The sequence below is a fragment of the Sorex araneus genome, chromosome 10 (genome assembly GCF_027595985.1).
Source record: "Sorex araneus isolate mSorAra2 chromosome 10, mSorAra2.pri, whole genome shotgun sequence".
NCBI lineage: Eukaryota > Metazoa > Chordata > Mammalia > Eulipotyphla > Soricidae > Sorex > Sorex araneus.
In genome coordinates this window covers 65,410,049-65,428,325 of record NC_073311.1, presented here as the reverse complement: position 1 = coordinate 65,428,325, position 18,277 = coordinate 65,410,049, and the positions used below count along the sequence as shown (strand labels likewise).

At 66.0% G+C, this 18,277-nt stretch overlaps 2 protein-coding genes across 3 annotated transcripts; one reads left to right on the top strand and one right to left on the bottom strand.

The window, feature by feature from the left end:
- The first annotated feature begins 1,128 nt into the window (after positions 1-1,128).
- MANSC4 (MANSC domain containing 4) lies at positions 1,129-5,370 on the top strand. Its single transcript, XM_055118558.1, has 3 exons — positions 1,129-1,382; positions 3,309-3,443; positions 4,391-5,370. The coding sequence occupies exons 1-3, from the start codon at positions 1,154-1,156 to the stop codon at positions 4,981-4,983; spliced, it is 957 nt and encodes a 318-aa protein (XP_054974533.1). The 5' UTR covers positions 1,129-1,153; the 3' UTR covers positions 4,984-5,370.
- A 1,423-nt stretch (positions 5,371-6,793) lies between these two features.
- On the bottom strand, positions 6,794-17,342 carry MRPS35 (mitochondrial ribosomal protein S35). Of its 2 annotated transcripts, none has more exons than XM_055118556.1 (8): positions 17,174-17,342; positions 15,250-15,296; positions 14,024-14,191; positions 13,453-13,513; positions 12,262-12,401; positions 8,868-8,977; positions 7,863-7,932; positions 6,794-7,279 (listed from the first exon to the last, which is right to left on the bottom strand). In XM_055118556.1, the coding sequence occupies exons 1-8, from the start codon at positions 17,325-17,327 to the stop codon at positions 7,013-7,015; spliced, it is 1,017 nt and encodes a 338-aa protein (XP_054974531.1). In that variant the 5' UTR covers positions 17,328-17,342; the 3' UTR covers positions 6,794-7,012. The 2 variants fall into 2 exon arrangements, with proteins under 2 accessions (XP_054974531.1, XP_054974532.1); XM_055118557.1 differs by lacking the exon at positions 17,174-17,342 and adding an exon at positions 15,792-16,007.
- Between the last annotated feature and the right edge of the window lie 935 nt (positions 17,343-18,277).

Genomic DNA, 18,277 nt, shown 5'->3' with positions numbered 1-18,277 from the left:
CCTCCCTTATCTCTTTCCCTTCCCTTCCTTCCTCCCTTCTTTCCTTCTGTCCTTTCTTCTTCCCTCCCTTTGCTTCTTCCCTCCTTTCCTCCCTTCTCTCCTTCCTTCTTTCCTCCCTCCCTCTCCTTCTGTTCCTCCTTCCTTCCCCCTTCCTTCCTCCCTCCCTTCTTACCTTCTATTCTTCCCTCCTCCCTCCCTCCACCCTTGTGTCCTCCCTCCCTCCCTCCCTCCCTCCCTTCCTTCTTTCCATCCTTGCTCTTTAGGTCACACCCCGTGGTGCCCAGGGCTTCCTCCTGGCTCTGCACTCAGGGACCAGGCGGGTGCCAGGGGTTGAGCTCAGGTCGGCCGTGTGCCAAGCCAGTGCCCTACCCGCTGTCCTCTCTCCCCGCCGTTTCCTTTCTAACTCGCAGGCAGGAGTGTCAGATCCGACCCCGCCTGGACTCCCGGCCGCGTCTTGCTGGACTGAACAGCCGTGCGGGGCTCCGGGACCTTTCCCAGAATCTCCCCTGTCCGAGTGTCTGGGGCAGGCCTGGGAGAGGATGCAGGGGTGAAGGCGCTTTGTGCACGTGTCCGGCCCTGGTTTGACCCCACACATGCTCCCCCGAGACCCCCAGGAGGGGACTCCCGAGCAGACCCAGAACCAGGAGGGAGCCCTGAGCCCAGCGGGTCGTGGCTGGGGAGGCGCTGGGGGCTGGGCACGGCCCCGCACAGGCCTGGGGTGCCGGGGGCCTCCCTGCGCAGGACAGCTGTGGCCGGGCCTGCAGGCGCACAGCCCGGGCCTGTGGCGTGCCCGGGGTCTGCGTTCAAAGTTTCCGGGATCGCCGTGAAGCGGACGCCTTAGTGTTGTCTAATTTTCAGATGTCACTTGATTGCAAGATTTGAAGGGAAAAAGGAAGGAAAGTAAAACGCACAGGTCTGACCCGAAGCACAGGCTGCTTTCCTGGTGCGTCCAGGGAGCGGGGGTGCCCGGGCGGCCGGCGGCACGGTCCCCGCAGGCCAGCGGACAGAGCCGGGCTTGTTCCCTGAGCTGGCCCCGTCCGGGCCTGACGTCGGCGCCGCGCCATTGTCCGCTCCCACGCCGGCGGGGGGCGGCGTCTCCCGGCCTCCTCACGCCGGGGCGCGGGGCAGCAGAGGCCTTGGCCGGCAGGGCACCATGCGGGGGCCGGCTCGCCTGGGGCTGCCGCTGCTGCTGCTGAGTCTGGGGGCCGCCTCGGCCGCGCTCTGCTCCCCCACCGCCTTCTACAGGGACTGCTGGATCCGGCGCTTCCCGGGGCTGCTCCTGGACCTGGAGGAGTCGCAGCGGCTGGGCGCCCGCGTCCTGCGGTACTACACGGAGAACACGGGCCAGCAGTGCGGCCGCAGCTGCTGTCTGCACAAGGACGGTGAGCGCGGGCGCGGGCACGGGGCTCCTGCGGGCAGCGGGGCGGGCAGGGATGCGGGGAGGCGGGTCTGAGGCTGGCCCTGCAGGCCCCCAGGCTGTGGGGCTCCCGCTGCACCCCCACCCCTCACCGGCCTGCAGGAGCCCCGGCTACCTGGACCCGGCCCACCCTCGGCCCCCGTTCCTCCCGCTCACCCGCAGTTTCTGGAGCCTGGTCGGGCCGCTGGACCTGAAGAAGAGCAAGTCGAGATCCTGCTCAAGGCCCAGCTGGTGACACTGGTCGTTTCCAAGTCCTGGAATGTGCCTAATCCATTAGGTGGACCGAGCACAGGAATTAGGTGGATCCAATTCTGAAATTACTAAGCAGGGGTCACTGAGCCGAAAGAAAGGGGGAGGGAGAGAGAATGCAAAAAAAAAAAAGGGGGGGGGAGGAAGGAATAGTTCAAAATGCCTTAATTTGTTTTGTTCTGAAATTAGGCATCAGGGTGGAACAGCATCAGAGGGCGTGGGAAAGTATTTCAGGGAGGCATTTGCTACAAAATTTCAAGTTTGCCTAAAGAGTCTCAGGTTGCACTTTTCTGAAAAGTTACAGCTAGGAAAAGAAAGAAACAAACATACACGCAGGTTAGGGCCGGGAAGACAGTGGGGCAGACCGGAACACGGCACACCTGTGCTGCAGCGCCCAGGGAGTGAGCCCTGAGCACTTGCAGCTGTGGCCCCCAAGCCACACCCTCATCAGGACTCCCCAGCCCGTGGGTCATTAGACGCTGACGGCCGCAGAAGGGCACCGGGGCCGGGAGCACCAGGACTGGCCGGCCATCACGGCCATCACGGCGGAGATGGAAAAAGCCTTTCCAGCATCTTCCTCGTATCCTGGGGCTCCCGGGCAGTGCCCGAGGGGCCAGGGGCCACCGCCGGGCACGCGGCCAACCTGGCGGGTCTCGGGCCGGGTGGTGCCTGGCGCTGACCCTGCCCCACGCCAGGAACTGTGGGCGTCCCCGTCAACGCATCACAGCACCAGGCGCCTCAGGCCTGCGCCCCCTCACCCGCCGAGACCCCCAGGGCTTCACCATGACCACTCAGGGAGGGGCCCCGGGAGCACAGACGTGGGGCGCCCAGGAGGGCGGGGCTGCCCCCCCCACGAGCCCCACAGAGTGGGGTGGGCAGAGAGTCCCGCTGGCCCACAGCACACACACACCAAGGAGAAGGAGGGTTTCCTGAACAGTCCGAGGATCCCAGGGGCCGGCCCGCCCCTCCCCTCCTTGAAAGGCGCCAACTGGGCTCTCCAGCACTGTGGGGTGCTCAGGCCCGGCCAGCCCTGACCCCCCGTGAGGCACCTGGCTAAGCCCTCCCTCCCCCCCACGCATCCCCCTCCTCCCGCTCCCTACCCTCCCTCCTCCCCACTCCTCCCCCATGCCCTCCCCCCTCCTCCCCTTCTCCTCCCCCCTCTCCCCTCCTCCCTCTCTTCCACCTGAACCAGAACTTCCTGTTCCTTGCCTGGGAGTTGGAATGTGGATTCCTGAGCACCCAGACACTGGATCTGCCTGACCCCCGGGGGTGTCCACAGCACGGAGGGGGGGTGGGGACACGGGGCAGGACCCGCTGATCCTGTCCCAGTGAGAGGCAGCTTTTACTGACCGCTGTGACAGAAAAAAAAAACTGTCAGGGGCCAGAGCAATAGTGCAGTGAGCAGGGTGTTTGCCTTGCACACGGCCAACCCAAGTTCGATCCTCAGCATCCCCTAGGGTCCCCCGAGCACCGCCAGGAGTGATTCCTGAGTGCAGCGCCGGGTGTGACCCCCCAAAAAAGAAGAAAACCTGTCAAGTTTCCTAGACGCCCGCGTCCAGTGCCGTAACTCCTCGGGGCTTGAGACCCCGGGACGGTCACTCGCCGGGGAACCTGCCTCACGCGCGGGCTCTGTCCCCTCCAGTGTCCTGCAACGTGGCCGTCTTCTTCCACGACCCCGTCCACGATGGCGCCAATTGCCTGCACGTGCACTGCCCGGGCCTGGAGAGCTGCGTGCTGGCGCCCGGCAGCGGGGCCGTGCTCTACAACGTTACGGACGGTGAGCCGGGCTCGGGCAGGGGGCAGGGGGGAGGGCGGCCCCTAAGCCGGGCGGCAACACTGCTGGGGCTCTTAGGTCTGGCTCTGGTGGGGCCGCAGGGCGTGCTGGGGGCGGAACCGTGGGGCACCCCCCACCCGCTGTGCGGGTCTAAGGGGCGAAGGGCCGGCCGGCACAGCGGGCTCCTGAAGACAGAAACACGAGGGCCGGCAGGCAGGGGACACAGGAGCCACGCAGAGGACCCCGCGCCCGAGGACACGGGCGGCAGGTGTGGCTGTGTCCCCTGCACACGCAGGGCCGGGCAGGGTGTGCGTGTCTGCACTGGGCAGAACGTTCCAGAGACGAGGCTGAGGGCCGGGGTCTGGCCCCGCGCTCTCTGGCCTTAATCTGAATCCGCCTCACCTCGCCCAGGGCGTTTTCCCGAGCCCCTTCTGCACACTCAGTTTCCAGTGCCGGGGTCTTCACAAAGCATCACCCACCCTCCCGAAAAGCCTAACTCGGTGTTACTTGGGGAAGAGTGCGTGCGTGCATGTGTGCGCATGGGGGGGTTGTGTGTGTGCACATGTGCGTGTGTATGCATGTGTGGGGGTTGCGTGTGTGCACATGTGCATGTGTATGTGTGCGCATATGTGTACATGCATGTGTGAGGGTTGCGTGTGTGCACATATGCATGTGTGTGCATGTATGTGTGTGCACGTGTGTGTGTGTGTGTGTGTTTGTGTTGGAGAGGCGGGGAGGGGGCCAGGCAGTGCTCGGGTGCTACTCCCGGCTGTTCTAAGGGGTCACCCCTGGCAGCACTCAGGGCCCCGGGACCCAAGCCTGGCGAGTGCCCTGACGCGGCCCGGCCCACAGGACGTGCCATGGGAGGTCAGGCTCCCGCGTGGCCGAGCTGCCCGGGCAGAGCACGTCTGCCTGCGCCCCTGCACGCTGACCACAGCACCCCCTTCCAGGTGTGGACCCCGACCTGCTGGTGTTCCAACAGCCCCCGGCCGCCCACCTGCGCACGCGCTCCTCCTCCAGCCCTGGGGAGCGCCCACGGGACGCAGCTGTGCGGGGAGACCTGGGGGTGAGCCCCGTGCCCCCGACCTGGGGGGCCCCGACCGTCTCCGGGGGGAGCCTCCATCTCCCAGACGCCCCAACCTCCTCAGAGGCACAGGAGGGGGCGCCCAGCCCTGCAGCCCCCAGCAGCCCGGCCCCCGGGACGGCAGACGCGCGGCCCTCACACGAGCCCCGGCCCGCCCGGCTGGAGGGCGGCAAGCAGGCCCCGGACAAGACCAAAGGGGGCGGCCCCGGGGCCCCAGGCAGGGCCTCTGGGGCTCGCCCGGTGTGGCTGGTCCCCGTGGCCCTGTGCTCCGTGGCCGCCTTCCTCGGCGGCTGTGTCGTGGCCACGACCCTGGTGTGCCGTGGAAGGCAGCGGGCCAGTACAGGCCGGGACAGAGGACCCCAGGGAAGATGCCGCCGGGCGCGGGGGGAGAGAGGCGCCGCTGCCCGCGGTGAAGAGGCAATGTCCACTCGGCCACGCCGGCCAGCGCCGCTCCATTAAAGGTCACTCGCTGAACAGCGTCCCCGTGGCGGGGGGAGGGAGGCAGCAGGGGCGTGAGCGGCCCCGGAGTGCGTCAGGTGCCACGGAGCCTTCACCCAGGGGCCGTCCGAAAGCCACAAGCAGGCGGCAGCGCTGGCCGGGTGAAGGCCACGAGGGGCAGGCGGGCCAGGACACCTGCAGGCACAACTGTCTCCGGTCAAGGTCAGACCTCAGCCACCAACGAGCCCCTTTCAGGAGCCCGCGGGCAAACGCTGCCCCGCCTGCGCCTTCTCTGTGCCGTGGTCAGTCCTCGAGCGCTGAGAGCTGACCGTCTCTGAGAGCTGACCGTCTCTGAGCGCTGACCGTCTCTGAGCGCTGACCGTCTGAGCTGTCTCTGAGCTGACCGTCTCTGAGCGCTGACGTCTCTGAGAGCTGACTGTCTCTGAGCTGACCGTCTCAGAGCTGACCGTCTCTGAGCGCTGACCATCTCTGAGTGCTGACCGTCTCTGAGCGGTGACTGTCTCTGACCTGACCGTCTCTGATCTGTCCTTCCAGGGCGGTCGCTGAGACCTCAGCCTCACGTCACACTGTCCCTCCAACTCTTCCCAGGCCCCGCCCCGCACGGTCCCTCACACCCACACCCGCAGGCCCAGGCTCCCGGGGTGGGAGGCGTGCACGGAGGCAGCGGGAGGCGGGAGGCGCAGGCGGGCAGGAGGCACTGGGCCCCGTGAGGGCACCGGCAGGACCAGTTAGTTCTGGGGGAACTGAGGCTTCCTCAGAAGCCAAGAGAAGGTGGTGGCGCCCACCCCGAGGAATCCTCATCTGTCACCCAGCACCGCCCAGGCCACGCCTGTCAAGGCGGCACGTCCCGGTGCCCCTCCCAGTGCCGAGCAGAGCCCCACGCGCTGGACACTGAGCCCTCCGGGAGCCACTGGCCGGCAGAGCAGCTGGGCCCTCACCCGTGGCCAGGCCAGCGCGTCGTCTGTGCCTACGACGTGCCCGGGGGTCAGCTGGTGGCCAGCCCACAAAGGCTAGCGGCACTGGCACCAGATGGCCGGTGCCAGCCTGGGGGCTGCCCGGCCCCCGGGAGGCCCCGGACACAGTGAGCGCTGCTGCACTCCTGGCCCGCGGCCACCTGGGAGGGGCAGGAGCAGGACCAGAGTCAAGTGCGCCTTCCCCCGCCTAAGACACGGGCGTGCCCAACGCTCCACAAGGCCCGCCTCACCCGTGACCGGTGTGCCTGACCCCCGTCACATATGCTTTGCTCACGACACACACGGGCCCACGACCGGGTGAGCCTCACTCACTGCCCGTGCTCAGTGCTCAGAGCTGGAAACCAGAAGAGTGCAGGGCGGGGTGACGGCCGTCTCCCGCCTTTGCCTCGCACACGCCGACCCAGGTTCAACCCCCGGCCCTGCCAGGGGCGACCCCTGAGCACAGAGCAAGGAGTCAGCCTTGGGAACGGCAAGCTATGGCCCCCAACAGGACAAAATCAAAATCAGAGCGTGGGGCGGGCACGCGCCTCTCTGCCGAGCTGATGCCACGCAGACGGGGTGCAGGGGACACGACACTCTCGCCTGACCCCGGGGCCACGGGGTGGCGCGTGCGACTGACCTGTGCTGGGGTGGCACCCAGGGCCTCACATCTGCCCGGCCAGCGCTCCAGCACAGCCCTCCCCCGCCCCCCCCACACTCCCGGGTCCCCTCGGGGCACTGGCACCCTTGAGTCCCCCCCAGGGCCCCCCCAGGGCCCCCTCGAGCCCCGAGGGCCCAGGCCCGGCACGAGAGGCGGCTGGAGAGCGCGGAGTCGAGGCTTTAATGAGAGTCCCCACTCTGCTTCTGCTTCTCTTTTTTATCTTTCTCTCTGGGTCACACCCGGCGATGCTCAGGGTCACTCCTGGCGGTGCTCGGGGGACCGTACGGGATGCTGGGGCTCGAACCCGGGTCAGCCGTGTGCAAGGCAAACGCCCTCCCCGCTGTGCCGTCGCTCCGGCGCCCTGGGAGTCCCACCTCTGAACCCGGGGCACGACAGGAAGGGCGGGCGGCCCCACTCACGGCAGCCCCAAGAGCCTCTTCACGGACTCCTTGTACCGGGAGAGGCCCGTCTCGCTGTCGCCCGAGTTCCTCAGGCCCACGACCGCCTCCCGGTACTCGGCCACCTCCCGGGAGGCCAGCAGGTCCTGGTGGGCGCGCGGGGCCGTGCCGGCCGGCGCCATGCGCTGCAGCGTGTCCAGGACGGTCCTCTGGGACGGGCTGTTCTCCCACACGTACTCGTCCGCGTCGGCCTCGCTCCTACTCCGCTCCCACTCCTCCGTTTTCTACGAGCGAAAGAGGAAGCCTGAGTCTCGGGCCGGCCCGGGGACGCCGGGGCTTCGCCGAGTGCCCTGGACACTGACCCCAGGTGCCCGCAGGCCGGCCCGCAGGGCGAGGACGCCCACGGTGACAGGCCCCGGGGTGAACTCTAAGAGCACATGGGGCCCCCAGAACCCCTACAGCTCTCCGAGGTGGGAAGACAGCCAAAGCCCCCAATTCTGCCCCTGCAGCTCTCAACTCCAGGGGCACCTGCGCCACCAACTGTCTCCTGTTGGCTCTCCTGGGGCCACACCCCAGCAGGGCTCCGGGGACTCCTGGCTGTGCTCAGGGATCACTCCTGGCTGGGCTTGGGGACCACACGAGGGGGTGAGGGGGGCCGAGGAGCAGACCCAGGGACAAGCGCCTACCCCTGCGTGGGCTGCTCTGCTTCTCCTGAGTTCTGAAGGCCCAGAAGCGAGCACTGTCTGTTCCGAGCCTGGCCTGAGTGACCTCAGAGGTCCTCGGCACGTCCCAAGCCCCCGGACTCAGCTGCCGCTGCCGCAGGGGCCAACAGGGACAGCCCACCCACCAACGTCCGCACACACTCACCCAGGACTCGTGGTACAGGACCGTCAGCAAGTACATTGCATAGTCGTAATTCTGTCTCTTCAGTGGGCACCTGTGGGAGAGAAAGTAAAGCTTTCAGAATTCAGCGCACAGAGCAATCTGCCCGTCAGACAAGTACTGAGCACAAATGACGGCTTATGCTCCGGAATCCCCTGCCCGTTTCAGAACAATTCTGTTCGTGGATAAAAATAATCTAAGCAGTTCATCACCTGAGAACACTGAGGAGTGATGTTAGTTTTGTTTAGCAAAGTGCTTTGCTTTCATCACGGAGTTATTTGTAACAGCTTTATACAGCTCTGTCTGACCTTCCTGAGACAGACCTGGCAGTGCTCAGGGGTTGCTCCAGGCTCTGTGCTCAGAGTTGACTCCTGGCTCTGTGCTCAGAGCTGACTCCTGGCTCTGTGCTCAGGGCTAACTCCCGGCTCTGTGATCAGGGATGACTCCTCAGGGATGACTCCTGGCTCTGTGCTCGGGGATGATTCCTGGCTCTGTGCTCGGGGATGACTCCTGGCTCTGTGCTCGGGGCTCACTCCTGGAGGAGATCCAGAGACCTTACAGGGTGCCTGGGAGAGAGCCCGGGTCAGCTGCCTGCAAGGCAAGCGCCCGCCCACCACCTATGGCTCCAGCCCCTGTAGTGTTCACCATGACCGTGTCAATCCCAGCGCCCAGATCTGGAGAGGGCTGGAGGAGCAGAGCCAAGGTCAAGGCACTTGCTCTGCCTGTGGCCAAGCCAGGTCCAATCCCTGGCACCCCATACGGTTCCCCCAAGCCCTGCCAGGAGTGCTCCCTGCGCACAGAGCAAGGAGCCGGCCTTGGGAACCACAAGCTACGGCCCCAACAGAACAGAACAAAACAAAACAGAGTGTGCAGGAGGGAACGCGCTTCTCTGCTGGGCTGACCCGCCACGCACAGGGCCACGCTCACGGGCAGCACGTGCAGCTGGCCGTGCTGGAGGGGCCTCCCCTGCCCGTGCCCGCCCGCTCTCACCTGTCCGTCCTGAGGGTGAGCACGTCCGTGCTCTCGCAGTACCGCTCTCCCACAAGTCTAATTAATTTTTTCTTCGCATGATCGTCCAAATTCAAGCTGGAAAGTTTAACCTGAAAATACACACAGGAAACAATTACTTTAACGAAATTAAATTACTTTCATTTACAATTACTTTAAGTGTAATATAAAAGAACAGCGGCAATGCTCTTTACGTTAGTAGTACGTAACCAAAGGGAAGCTTTGCGTCCTGCTAACGGAATCAACAAGAGCCCCCCGCGGTGGGGACAGAAGGGAGGCCGAGGGCCGTGCCAGGGCCCCGCTGGGGGCGCACCGCCGAGACACGAGCTCTAGTCGGCACGAGCAGAACCGAACTGGTGGCAGCAGATGAAAAGGATAAATGGGAAAACAGGAGCCTTAAGAAAGTTCCTCTAGGGGCTGGAGCAATAGCACAGCGGGGAGGGTGTTTGCCTTGCGTGCGGCCGACCCAGGTTCGATTCCCAGCATCCCATATGGTCCCCTGAGCACCGCCAGGAGTAATTTCTGAGTGCAGAGCCAGGAGTGACCCCTGTGCATCACCAAGTGTGACCCAAAAAGAAAAAATAAAAGAAAGAAAAAAAAAGAAAGTTCCTCTAATCACGCGATCATTCTAACTTTGGATTGGCACTTCTCGTTCCGGGAGGACCCGCGTCCGTCAGATGCTGCCCTGCCCCCACGGGACGTTTCCTGGCGGCCTTTCCCGCCCAGAGCCTCTAGGGAATGCTCGCCCCGTGATGTCCTCTGGGAACTGCTGGACTAACCAGACACACTGCTAGAAGAACGTGCAGGACCCGCTGCAAGGGCCTAGGGCACGTCCAGAGGCGAACAGGACACGGAAAGCCGCCCACGGGACCGCGCCCACTGCAGGACCCACGGCGTCAGCGTGAAAGCGGGAAAGACCCACGCGCCTGAGGACTCTCACGCCCTGGCTCCTCTCCCGCTCTCCCTCAGACGCCGCCCTGGGAGCCCGCCCACCCCCTGCCCCACGGCCAGGCGCATGCTGAGGGCCTGCTGCCAGCGGGCGGGGGTGGCCGGGCTGATCCCCACCGGGCTCTCCCTGTGTCCCCCAGAGGCAGGTGGCCGGGATCTGCCGAGCGAACCCACAGCTTCAGGGACAACCCTGTTCTCGTAAGCACTGTGAATTTTCATTTGAATAAAACTGAGTGGAAACAGAGACAAACTCGCCCTTCGAAGAACGTGAGAGCAGTGTTACACACGCAGCCAGCTGGCCTGTCCCCAGCAGCTGACCGTTTCGGAGGGTAGCTCAGACAGAGAAGGGAGCGAGAAGGGACCTGTGTGACTATACTAGCTGGGAATGATGACGCTGGACAAGGACTGAGTACTGAAAGTAGGTAAACGGACATTCCAGTATCGGTACTGCAAACCACAACGTTGGCCCAAGGGGGTGAGGGGGGGAGACACACACACACACACACACACACACACACAGAAAGTGCCTGCATAGAGGCAGGCTGTGATGGCAGAACGTGCCCGGGTGGAGGCCGGGTGCCGGAACACTGTGTGCCGGAAGCCCACTCATGAGCAGCCATCTCACGGTGATTCAATTGAAAAGTTCTTGAAAGCCATTTCATGACAACGATGACCATTAGTAATATGGAGAATTCCTTCTAAAAAAATCACAAACTACCTAATTATAAAACACAGCCACACCTAAACGTGTATATAAGAAACACACCACTACTTTCCAGCAGAATGAGAAGTTTTGGGGTGATTTTTCCTTTTAAAACTCCCCTGGCAGGGGCTGAAGACAGCTTAGAAGCAGGGGCCTTGCCGTGTGTGCACTGGACCCAGGTGTGGCCCCTGGCAGACCATGCGGGCCCCCAAGCAACGCCAAGAGCCATCCCTGAGCACAGAGCCAGGAGTAAGCTCTGTGCACCAGGCGTGGCGAAATCTCTCCCCTAAAAATCATAACCCAGGGGCTGCAGCCATAGCACAGCGGGGAGGGCGTTTGCCTTGCACACGGCGAACCCGGGTTCGATTCCCAGCATCCCATATGGTCCCCTGAGCACCACCAGGGGTGATTCCTGAGTGCAGAGCCAGGGGCAACCTCTGTGCATTGCCGGGTGTGACCCAAAAAGCAAAAATGAGAAAAAAATCATAACCCCCCTCACTGAAACAGTACTGAAAAATCATGAAATTTAATAAGAAACTTTTCATTTCCAAAAATTTAAGTCTTCGGGCTTTTTATGTGAGAAATTATCAAAAATAAGCAACAATGATGCCGATAGCTATCAACAGCCACTTCGATACTCACGCTTGCATGAACACTGTTTTTGGGGGGGAGGTGTCCCTGGCTGTCCGTGGGGGACAAACCCAGGTCTCCCACACGCAAAGCAGATGCTTCAGCCTGTGAGCCGGCACCCCCACGCCACGAGCATTCACGGTGTCAGTGTGACACGGAGCTCAGGCCAGCCCTCGGGAAGCCCCAGCGCCGTGCCTGGCGTCACTCCAGCCCAGCTGAGGGCCTGGCCAAGCCCTCAGGACCCGCCCTGGCACGACAGGCCGTGACGTGCTGAGCTCCCCACGGCCCTCAGACCCAATACTGCAGGAATCACCTCACCCGAACCGACATTTCCAGCAGGATACTGTTCTGCGTAGCCGCATGACGCGCGTCCCAGAAGCTGGACAACTGAGACTCGCCGTGGGGCCAGAGCCACAGCACAGCGGGAGGGCGCTGGCCTTGCATGTGGCTGAGCTGGGCTCGATCCCCGGCACCCCATCTGGTCCCCCGAGCACTGCCGGGAGTAATTCCTGAGTGCAGGGCCAGGAGGAACCCCTGAGCATCGCCAGGTGTGACCCAAGAAAACAAAACCAAAAACACATCAGGAATTATCTTCCACCGGCACTTCAGGCGACCCCGTCAATGACATCAGGGAAAAGGAAACGGGGGAGGGGCACGAAACAGCAAAGGGGGCGCTCAGGAGCCAGCACGGGGTTACGGCGCCGGTCCTGCAGCTGGTTTGACCCCAGCTCCGGCTCCGACCCGCCAAGCCCCAGCAGGAGAGACCCCGGCAGACGGGGCAAGCCCCGCGCACGGATCCAACAAGGATGGTGATGTCTGAAGGGGGGTCTGTAACGAGGGGATATGTCACGGGGGGGTCCGTAATGAGGGGAATATCTGTCACGGGGGGGTCCGTAATGAGGGGAATATCTGTCACGGGGGGGCCCGTAATGAGGGGAACATTTGTCACTGGGGGGTCTGTAATGAGGGAATATCTGCAGCCTGCGGGGACCCATTCCTGCAGGGGACCCTTTCCCATTCCTGCCACGGCGAGCACTCGCACCCTCCACCAGCCCAGAGAGACAGCCCCACGGCCAGACACCGCTTCCCACTCACCCTCAACGTGACCACACGCGCCCTGGGGTTTCGGATGGAGGGTCCCGAGGAGACGTAGTCGGCCGTCTCCACCTCCACGGGGAAAAGCTGCTCGCACTTCTCGCTGCTGTCCAGAGCCGCCGGCCACTCGGTGCAGAACTCTGCGGGGGGACGGGGTGTCGGTGAGAGCGGCCCCGCCGGTACCCCCTGCCGACACACGCAACGTTCCAGCAACAGGCCGGGCGGGCCCTGCGCTCCCAGGGACACAGGAGAACGATCCGGAGAGCCCGGGGCGGGCACACAGCCTGCGCACACAGCCTGCGTGCAGCAGAGACGGTTCTCTCCCCGTTCCCGGAGCACGGGCAGAGAGCGGGATTTCTGAGCCTGGCGTGCAGAGGTGCGTACAGAGCCGGCAGGAGAAACACACCCAAGCGCAGAGCTGACAGACGGCGACTCGCTGAACACCGTGAAAAACTCCTTCACAAAAGTAGCTCATAGACTCAAAACACCCTCCTCAGAGGCGCCTTCCCTGTCCCTGAGCTGAAACCGACAAGAAACCAGGTTCCGGGCATCCCGTGTGTCTGTCTGCACCTGCGCCGGTCACACCTGCTCGGGGACCATCCCCTCCGTGCGGCCACCTCACAGCTCCGAACCGCGACCGGCACCGCCCTCCCCCACCCACCACTCCCGGCCTTCGCTGAGTCTGGCTTCCTGACTTCACATTACGAGAAACTGAACTCTCCTCCTGCGACTGTCCCCTTCGTGATGTCCCCCTGGTCACACGGGGCCAAAGCCCACGTCTGGAGCAGAGTCCATGGTGTAGTCACACCTACACGCACACACACAGAACAGACACACACGGACACAGACACACACATACACATACATAAAAACAAACACACACACACACACACACACACACCCTCAAGCCAGTGATCGATCAGGGCTGTTGTGGATGCACTGGCGTCCCCCGAGGGCAGCTGTCCCCCCAGCACTGGGCGTCCACTCTCGGCGCCACCTTCCTGCCCTGGCCGTCCACAGGCCTGGGCAGGGCAAACCCAACTCCGCCCCACCTGCCTCCGCACGGGCCGATGTACCGTCCCGCTGCCGTCCCACCGACTGAGTCTCCTCCCCTGCACTGATCAGGGAACGCGGCCCCGTGAGTGAATTGGGAAGCGCCCCCTGCGGCTGGAGGCGAGACTCCGCGCTCACCTTTAAGGGCCTGGCAGTGCCTTTTGATCGCCACGGGAGTCAGGTGCAGGAAGTTTGGAACCTGAGGGAACGTCAAAGGCACGTGAGTCAAGTGTCGGCTGAGACACGGCACAGAGAAGAACAGGGAAGCCCAGGACTAACCGACCACACTCTTAAAGGCTGCACTCCGGGCTTCCGTGGTCACGGGTGATCCGGACACACCCCCGATACTTCAGGAGGGAAGGGCAGGAGGGGCAGGGGAGGAGCGGGTGGGTAGAGCAGGCAGGGGAGAGCGGGCAGGGGAGAGCGGGCAGGGGAGAGCGGGCAGGGGAGAGCAGGCAGGGCAGGAGGGGCAGGGGAGAGCAGGCAGGGCAGGAGGGGCAGGGGAGGAGCGGGTGGGTAGAGGGGGCAGGGGAGAGCAGGCAGGGGAGAGCGGGCAGGGGAGAGCGGGCAGGGGAGAGCGGGCAGGGGAGAGCGGGCAGGGGAGAGCGGGCAGGGGAGAGCGGGCAGGGGAGAGCGGGCAGGGGAGAGCGGGCAGGGGAGAGCGGTCAGGGCAGGCACGGGCGGGCGGGCGGGCAGCAGCGCCCCTCACCTTGAGGAGCTCCAGGTTGCCCTCCTTGGCCATGGGCACGCCCCTCTTCACGGGGTAGCCCATCCGCAAGGGGAGGGGCACGGCTGAGGGCTTGAACGGGGCTGCCACGGGGTACACGCTCGGCCAGTCCTGGTCCACAGCCATCTTCTCGGTCCTGGGGGGCAGCGCCTGTGCAGAGAGAGGGCATAGGTCAGCCGCGGGGCCAACCCGGGACGTGGCCACAGCAGAGCCAGGAGAGACGCCGCCGCCAAGAGGTGGACACGAACACGGTCACCCTCTCGGTCACCCTCCCGGCCACCCTCCCGGTCTCCCTCCCGGTCACCCTCGCGGCCACCCTCGCGGCCACCCTCCCGGTCACCCCCCTGGTCTCCCCCCCGGTCACCCTCCCGGTCAACCCCGGTGTCGGTCTCTCTCCCGGTCAACCCCCCGTCTCGGTCTTCCCCCCCCCCCCGTCTCCCTCCCGGTCACCCCCCCAGTCTCGGTCTCTCTCCCGGTCCCAGTCTCCGCCAAGGGCCTCGCTGCCACGGCCTCTGGGAGCCGCCTCTCGGCATCGCCGCTTTTGGGGCCGGCCCGCTGCCCACTGCCACCTGCCAAGGCCCCTGACACCCCACTGAGCTCAGCGGGGGACACACTGGCGGTGTTGGGAAGCTTGACAGAAGCAGCGCCCGGTGACACTGGGACCCGTAAACAAGGTCTGAGGAAGCGAGACCCGGGACTCGAGTCAGGAGAGTTACTCACAGGCACTAACGGGAAGGTTTCTTTCCCAGGCCAAACACGGGCCAGGTGAAGGCTCAATCAGACCGACACGGGAAAAGCCAGCGGGAAGCACCTGCCGGGGCCGGCCCCGGTGCCCGTGTGGTATCCGCGCACCACCAGGAACAACCCCGAGAGCACCGGCGTGTGCGCACCCCTGGCCCACACAGCAGGCCAGAGACACAGAACAGCGGGCGGGGTGCCTGCCCCCCACACAGCGGGCCTGGGTTCCATCCCTGGCACTACACAGGGTCCCTCAGCACCGCCAGGGTTCCGTGAGCACAGAGCCAGGAGTGAGGCCTGAGCAGCGCTAGGGTGGCCCAAAAATCAAAAATCAATAAACAGCTGCATGTCCTGGTCTGTGAACTTCTCCAAGAACACGCATTCTCAGGCCTGTGCACACGCGCGTCCCCGTGAGCCCCCACGACCGACTGCCCCTCGAGCCAGGAGGACCGAGCACGCGTGACCCTGACCTTTCTCCGGAGAGGCCTGTCCGGTCTGGACGTTCCTGCTGGTGGCCCTGAAAGACAAGGGCACGGTGAGTGTGAGGGCCGGAGACGGCGGTCAGCAGCCCCGCGTGGACGGACAGCTCCGCAGGCTCGGGTGAACAAGCGGCTTGGCAGAAACGGACAGTCAGAAACAGTCACAGGGACTGGAGCGATAGCACAGCGGGGAGGGCGTTTGCCTTGCATGCGGCTGACCCAGGTTCGAATCCCAGCATCCCATAGGGTCCCCCGAGCACCGCCAGGGGTGATTCCTGAGTGCAGAGCCAGGGTAACCCCTGTGCATCGCCAGGTGTGACCCAAAAAGGAAAAAAAATAGTTACAAAAAACTTCAGCGTTAGTAAAGCTAGTGGACAGCCGAAGGGCCGACAGCTAGCGGGATGCTTTCAGTAAGGTTCTCCTCCTCTGGAGAGGGGAGGGGGCGGGGAGGGCGGCGGGAGGGGCGGGAGGGCGTGGCAGGCGTTTCTGGGGCAGTGGCGCCGCACAGCAAACCTCAAGACAGAAACACTAACCCCGCTGCGAAACGCACATACGCGGCCCGGGAGAGGGCACAGAGGGTGGGGCCTGCCCTGCACACAGCTGTCCGCGCCAACTCTGGGCCCGCCCGGTGTGGCCGAGAGCAGCGCCGGGGGTCAGCCCTGAGCTGCCTCCCGGAGACGGAGCACGAGGAGAGGAGCCCGCAGGCGTCAGGCCTCCCGCCCGCTGGGTCACTGCGGGGACACACGAGCTTCCCGCCTTGGCTCGCTCCCGTCCGCAGTCGGTCCTGCCCGGCCGCGGGGAGGAGAGTCCAGACCCCGCCTCGCTCCCTCACTCGGAACCAGGCGGGGCCCGGGGCCGGACCCTGCGCCCAGACGGCCCGAGCCTGCGGGGTGGCCCCTGGGACCAAAACCAGCACCGAGTCACAGCGAGGGAAGCGCCCAGACCCCAGCCCCTGCCCGCCCCGCGCTCTGCCCCCCGCGCCCCTGCACCCGCCCCGCGCTCTGCCCCCCACCGCGCCCCTGCGCCCGCCCCGCGCTCTGCCCCCCCCCGCGCCCCTGCCCGCCCCGCGCTCTGCCCCCCGCGCCCCTGCACCCGCCCCGCGCTCTGCCCCCCCCCCGCGCCCCTGCCCGCCCCGCGCTCTGCCCCCCACCGCGCCCCTGCCCGCCCCGCGCTCTGCCCCCCACCGCGCCCCTGCCCGCCCCGCGCTCTGCCCCCCACCGCGCCCCTGCGCCCGCCCCGCGCTCTGCCCCCCCCCCGCGCCCCTGCCCGCCCCGCGCTCTGCCCCCCGCGCCCCTGCCCGCCCCGCGCTCTGCCCCCCACCGCGCCCCTGCGCCCACCGCGCCCCTGCGCCCACCCCGCGCTCTGCCCCCCCCCGCGCCCCTGCCCGCCCCGCGCTCTGCCCCCCGCCGCGCCCCTGCCCGCCCCGCGCTCTGCCCCCCCGCGCCCCTGCCCGCCCCGCGCTCTGCCCCCCCGCGCCCCTGCCCGCCCCGCGCTCTGCCCCCTGCGCCCCTGCGCCCACCCCGCGCTCTGCCCCCTGCGCCCCTGCCCGCCCCGCGCTCTGCCCCCCCCCGCGCCCCTGCCCGCCCCGCGCTCTGCCCCCCCGCGCCCCTGCCCGCCCCGCGCTCTGCCCCCCCGCGCCCCTGCGCCCACCCCGCGCTCTGCCCCCTGCGCCCCTGCGCCCGCCAGCGGCCAGGCCTCCTGCACCCCTGCGCCCAGCTGCAGCCAGGGCCCTTGTGCCCAGCACCCCCGACCCCGACCCCGCCCCCGGCCCCGGCCCCCTGCCCCTGCCCCCCGCCCCCGGCCCCCTGCCCCTGCCCCCCGCCCCCGGCCCCCCGCCCCCCGCCCCCCGCCCCCTGCCCCTGCGCCCGACCCTGGATCCGCCCCCGCCCGGCTCCCCTCCCGCGGGCACACTCACTCGGGCCCGGCGGCGGCGGGCTGGGCCGCGGGGCGGCGGCGGTGCAGAGGGGGCGCGCGGCGGGGCAGGGGGGGCGCGCGGCGGGGCAGGGGGGGCGCAGGGCGCGGGCCGCGGGCCGCAGGCACAGCCCCGCCGGGAGCGCGGCGGCCGCCATGGCGGGACTCGCGACTGCGCACGCGCGCGCCCGCCCCAGGCGCCGGAACCGGAAGTGCGCGGGCCCGGCGGGGTCAGAGGGCGAGTCGGGGGCCCCGCCCGGAGTGGGGCGGGAAGGCGGCACCGGGGCTTGAGCCCCCCCCCCATTCCGGGCCCGTCCTGTGCACCTGCTGCACGCGTTAACGCGCCCCGCCGCGTGACATTAGCGTGCGCCCCGCCGCGTGACATTAACATGTGTTCTGCTGCATGACATTAACATGTGTTCTGCTGCATGACATTAACATGTGTTCTGCATGACATTAGCGTGCGCCCCGCCTTGTGACATTAACATGTGTTCTGCTGCATGACATTAGCGTGCGCTCTGTGCATGACATTAACATGTGTTCTGCTGCATGACATTAACATGCGCCCCGCCGCGTGACATTAGCGTGCGCTCTGTGCATGACATTAGCGTGCGCCCCACCGCATGACATTAACATGTGTTCTGCTGCATGACATTAACATGTGTTCTGCTGCATGACATTAACATGCGCCCCACCGCATGACATTATCGTGCGCTCTGTCGCATGACATTATCGTGCGGTCCACCGCATGACCTTAACGTGCTCCGCCGCATGACATTAACGTGCCCCGCCGCATGACGTTAACGCGCCCGCATGCCGCTGTCGCTCCGTGCGTGCCCACCGCTGCGCACCTGCTGCAGCGCGCCCCGCCGCCTGCTGGGCACAGCGCGGGCTCACCCGCCGGGTCTCTCCGGGCTTCTGCCCTCCGCCTCGGGCGCTTCACAGGAAAGACTCGGCAAACCCATCCCTCCTTTCCTTCCGTTCCTGTGCCCATGCCTATCAAAGCACAGAACTCGGGCCAGAGAGATAGTACCGCAGCCAGGGAGCTTACCTGGAAGGCGGCGACCCAGGATTGGCACCCGGCACCCAGATGGTCCCCCCAGCCCTG

What these genes read in the sequence shown, in the direction of transcription:
- MANSC4 (XM_055118558.1), top strand. Translation starts at nt 1,154, where the DNA reads ATGCGGGGGCCGGCTCGCCTGGGGCTGCCGCTGCTGCTGCTGAGTCTG. An exon ending in CTGCTGTCTGCACAAGGACG is followed by an intron (nt 1,383 to 3,308) that starts GTGAGCGCGGGC and finishes TGTCCCCTCCAG; the next exon opens with TGTCCTGCAACGTGGCCGTC. An exon ending in GCTCTACAACGTTACGGACG is followed by an intron (nt 3,444 to 4,390) that starts GTGAGCCGGGCT and finishes ACCCCCTTCCAG; the next exon opens with GTGTGGACCCCGACCTGCTG.
- MRPS35 (XM_055118556.1), bottom strand. Translation starts at nt 17,327, where the DNA reads ATGGCGGCCGCCGCGCTCCCGGCGGGGCTGTGCCTGCGGCCCGCGGCC. An exon ending in CGCGTGTGGTCACGTTGAGG is followed by an intron (nt 8,978 to 12,261) that starts GTGAGTGGGAAG and finishes GTGTATTTTCAG; the next exon opens with GTTAAACTTTCCAGCTTGAA. An exon ending in CTCACCCTCAGGACGGACAG is followed by an intron (nt 7,933 to 8,867) that starts GTGAGAGCGGGC and finishes TCTCTCCCACAG; the next exon opens with GTGCCCACTGAAGAGACAGA.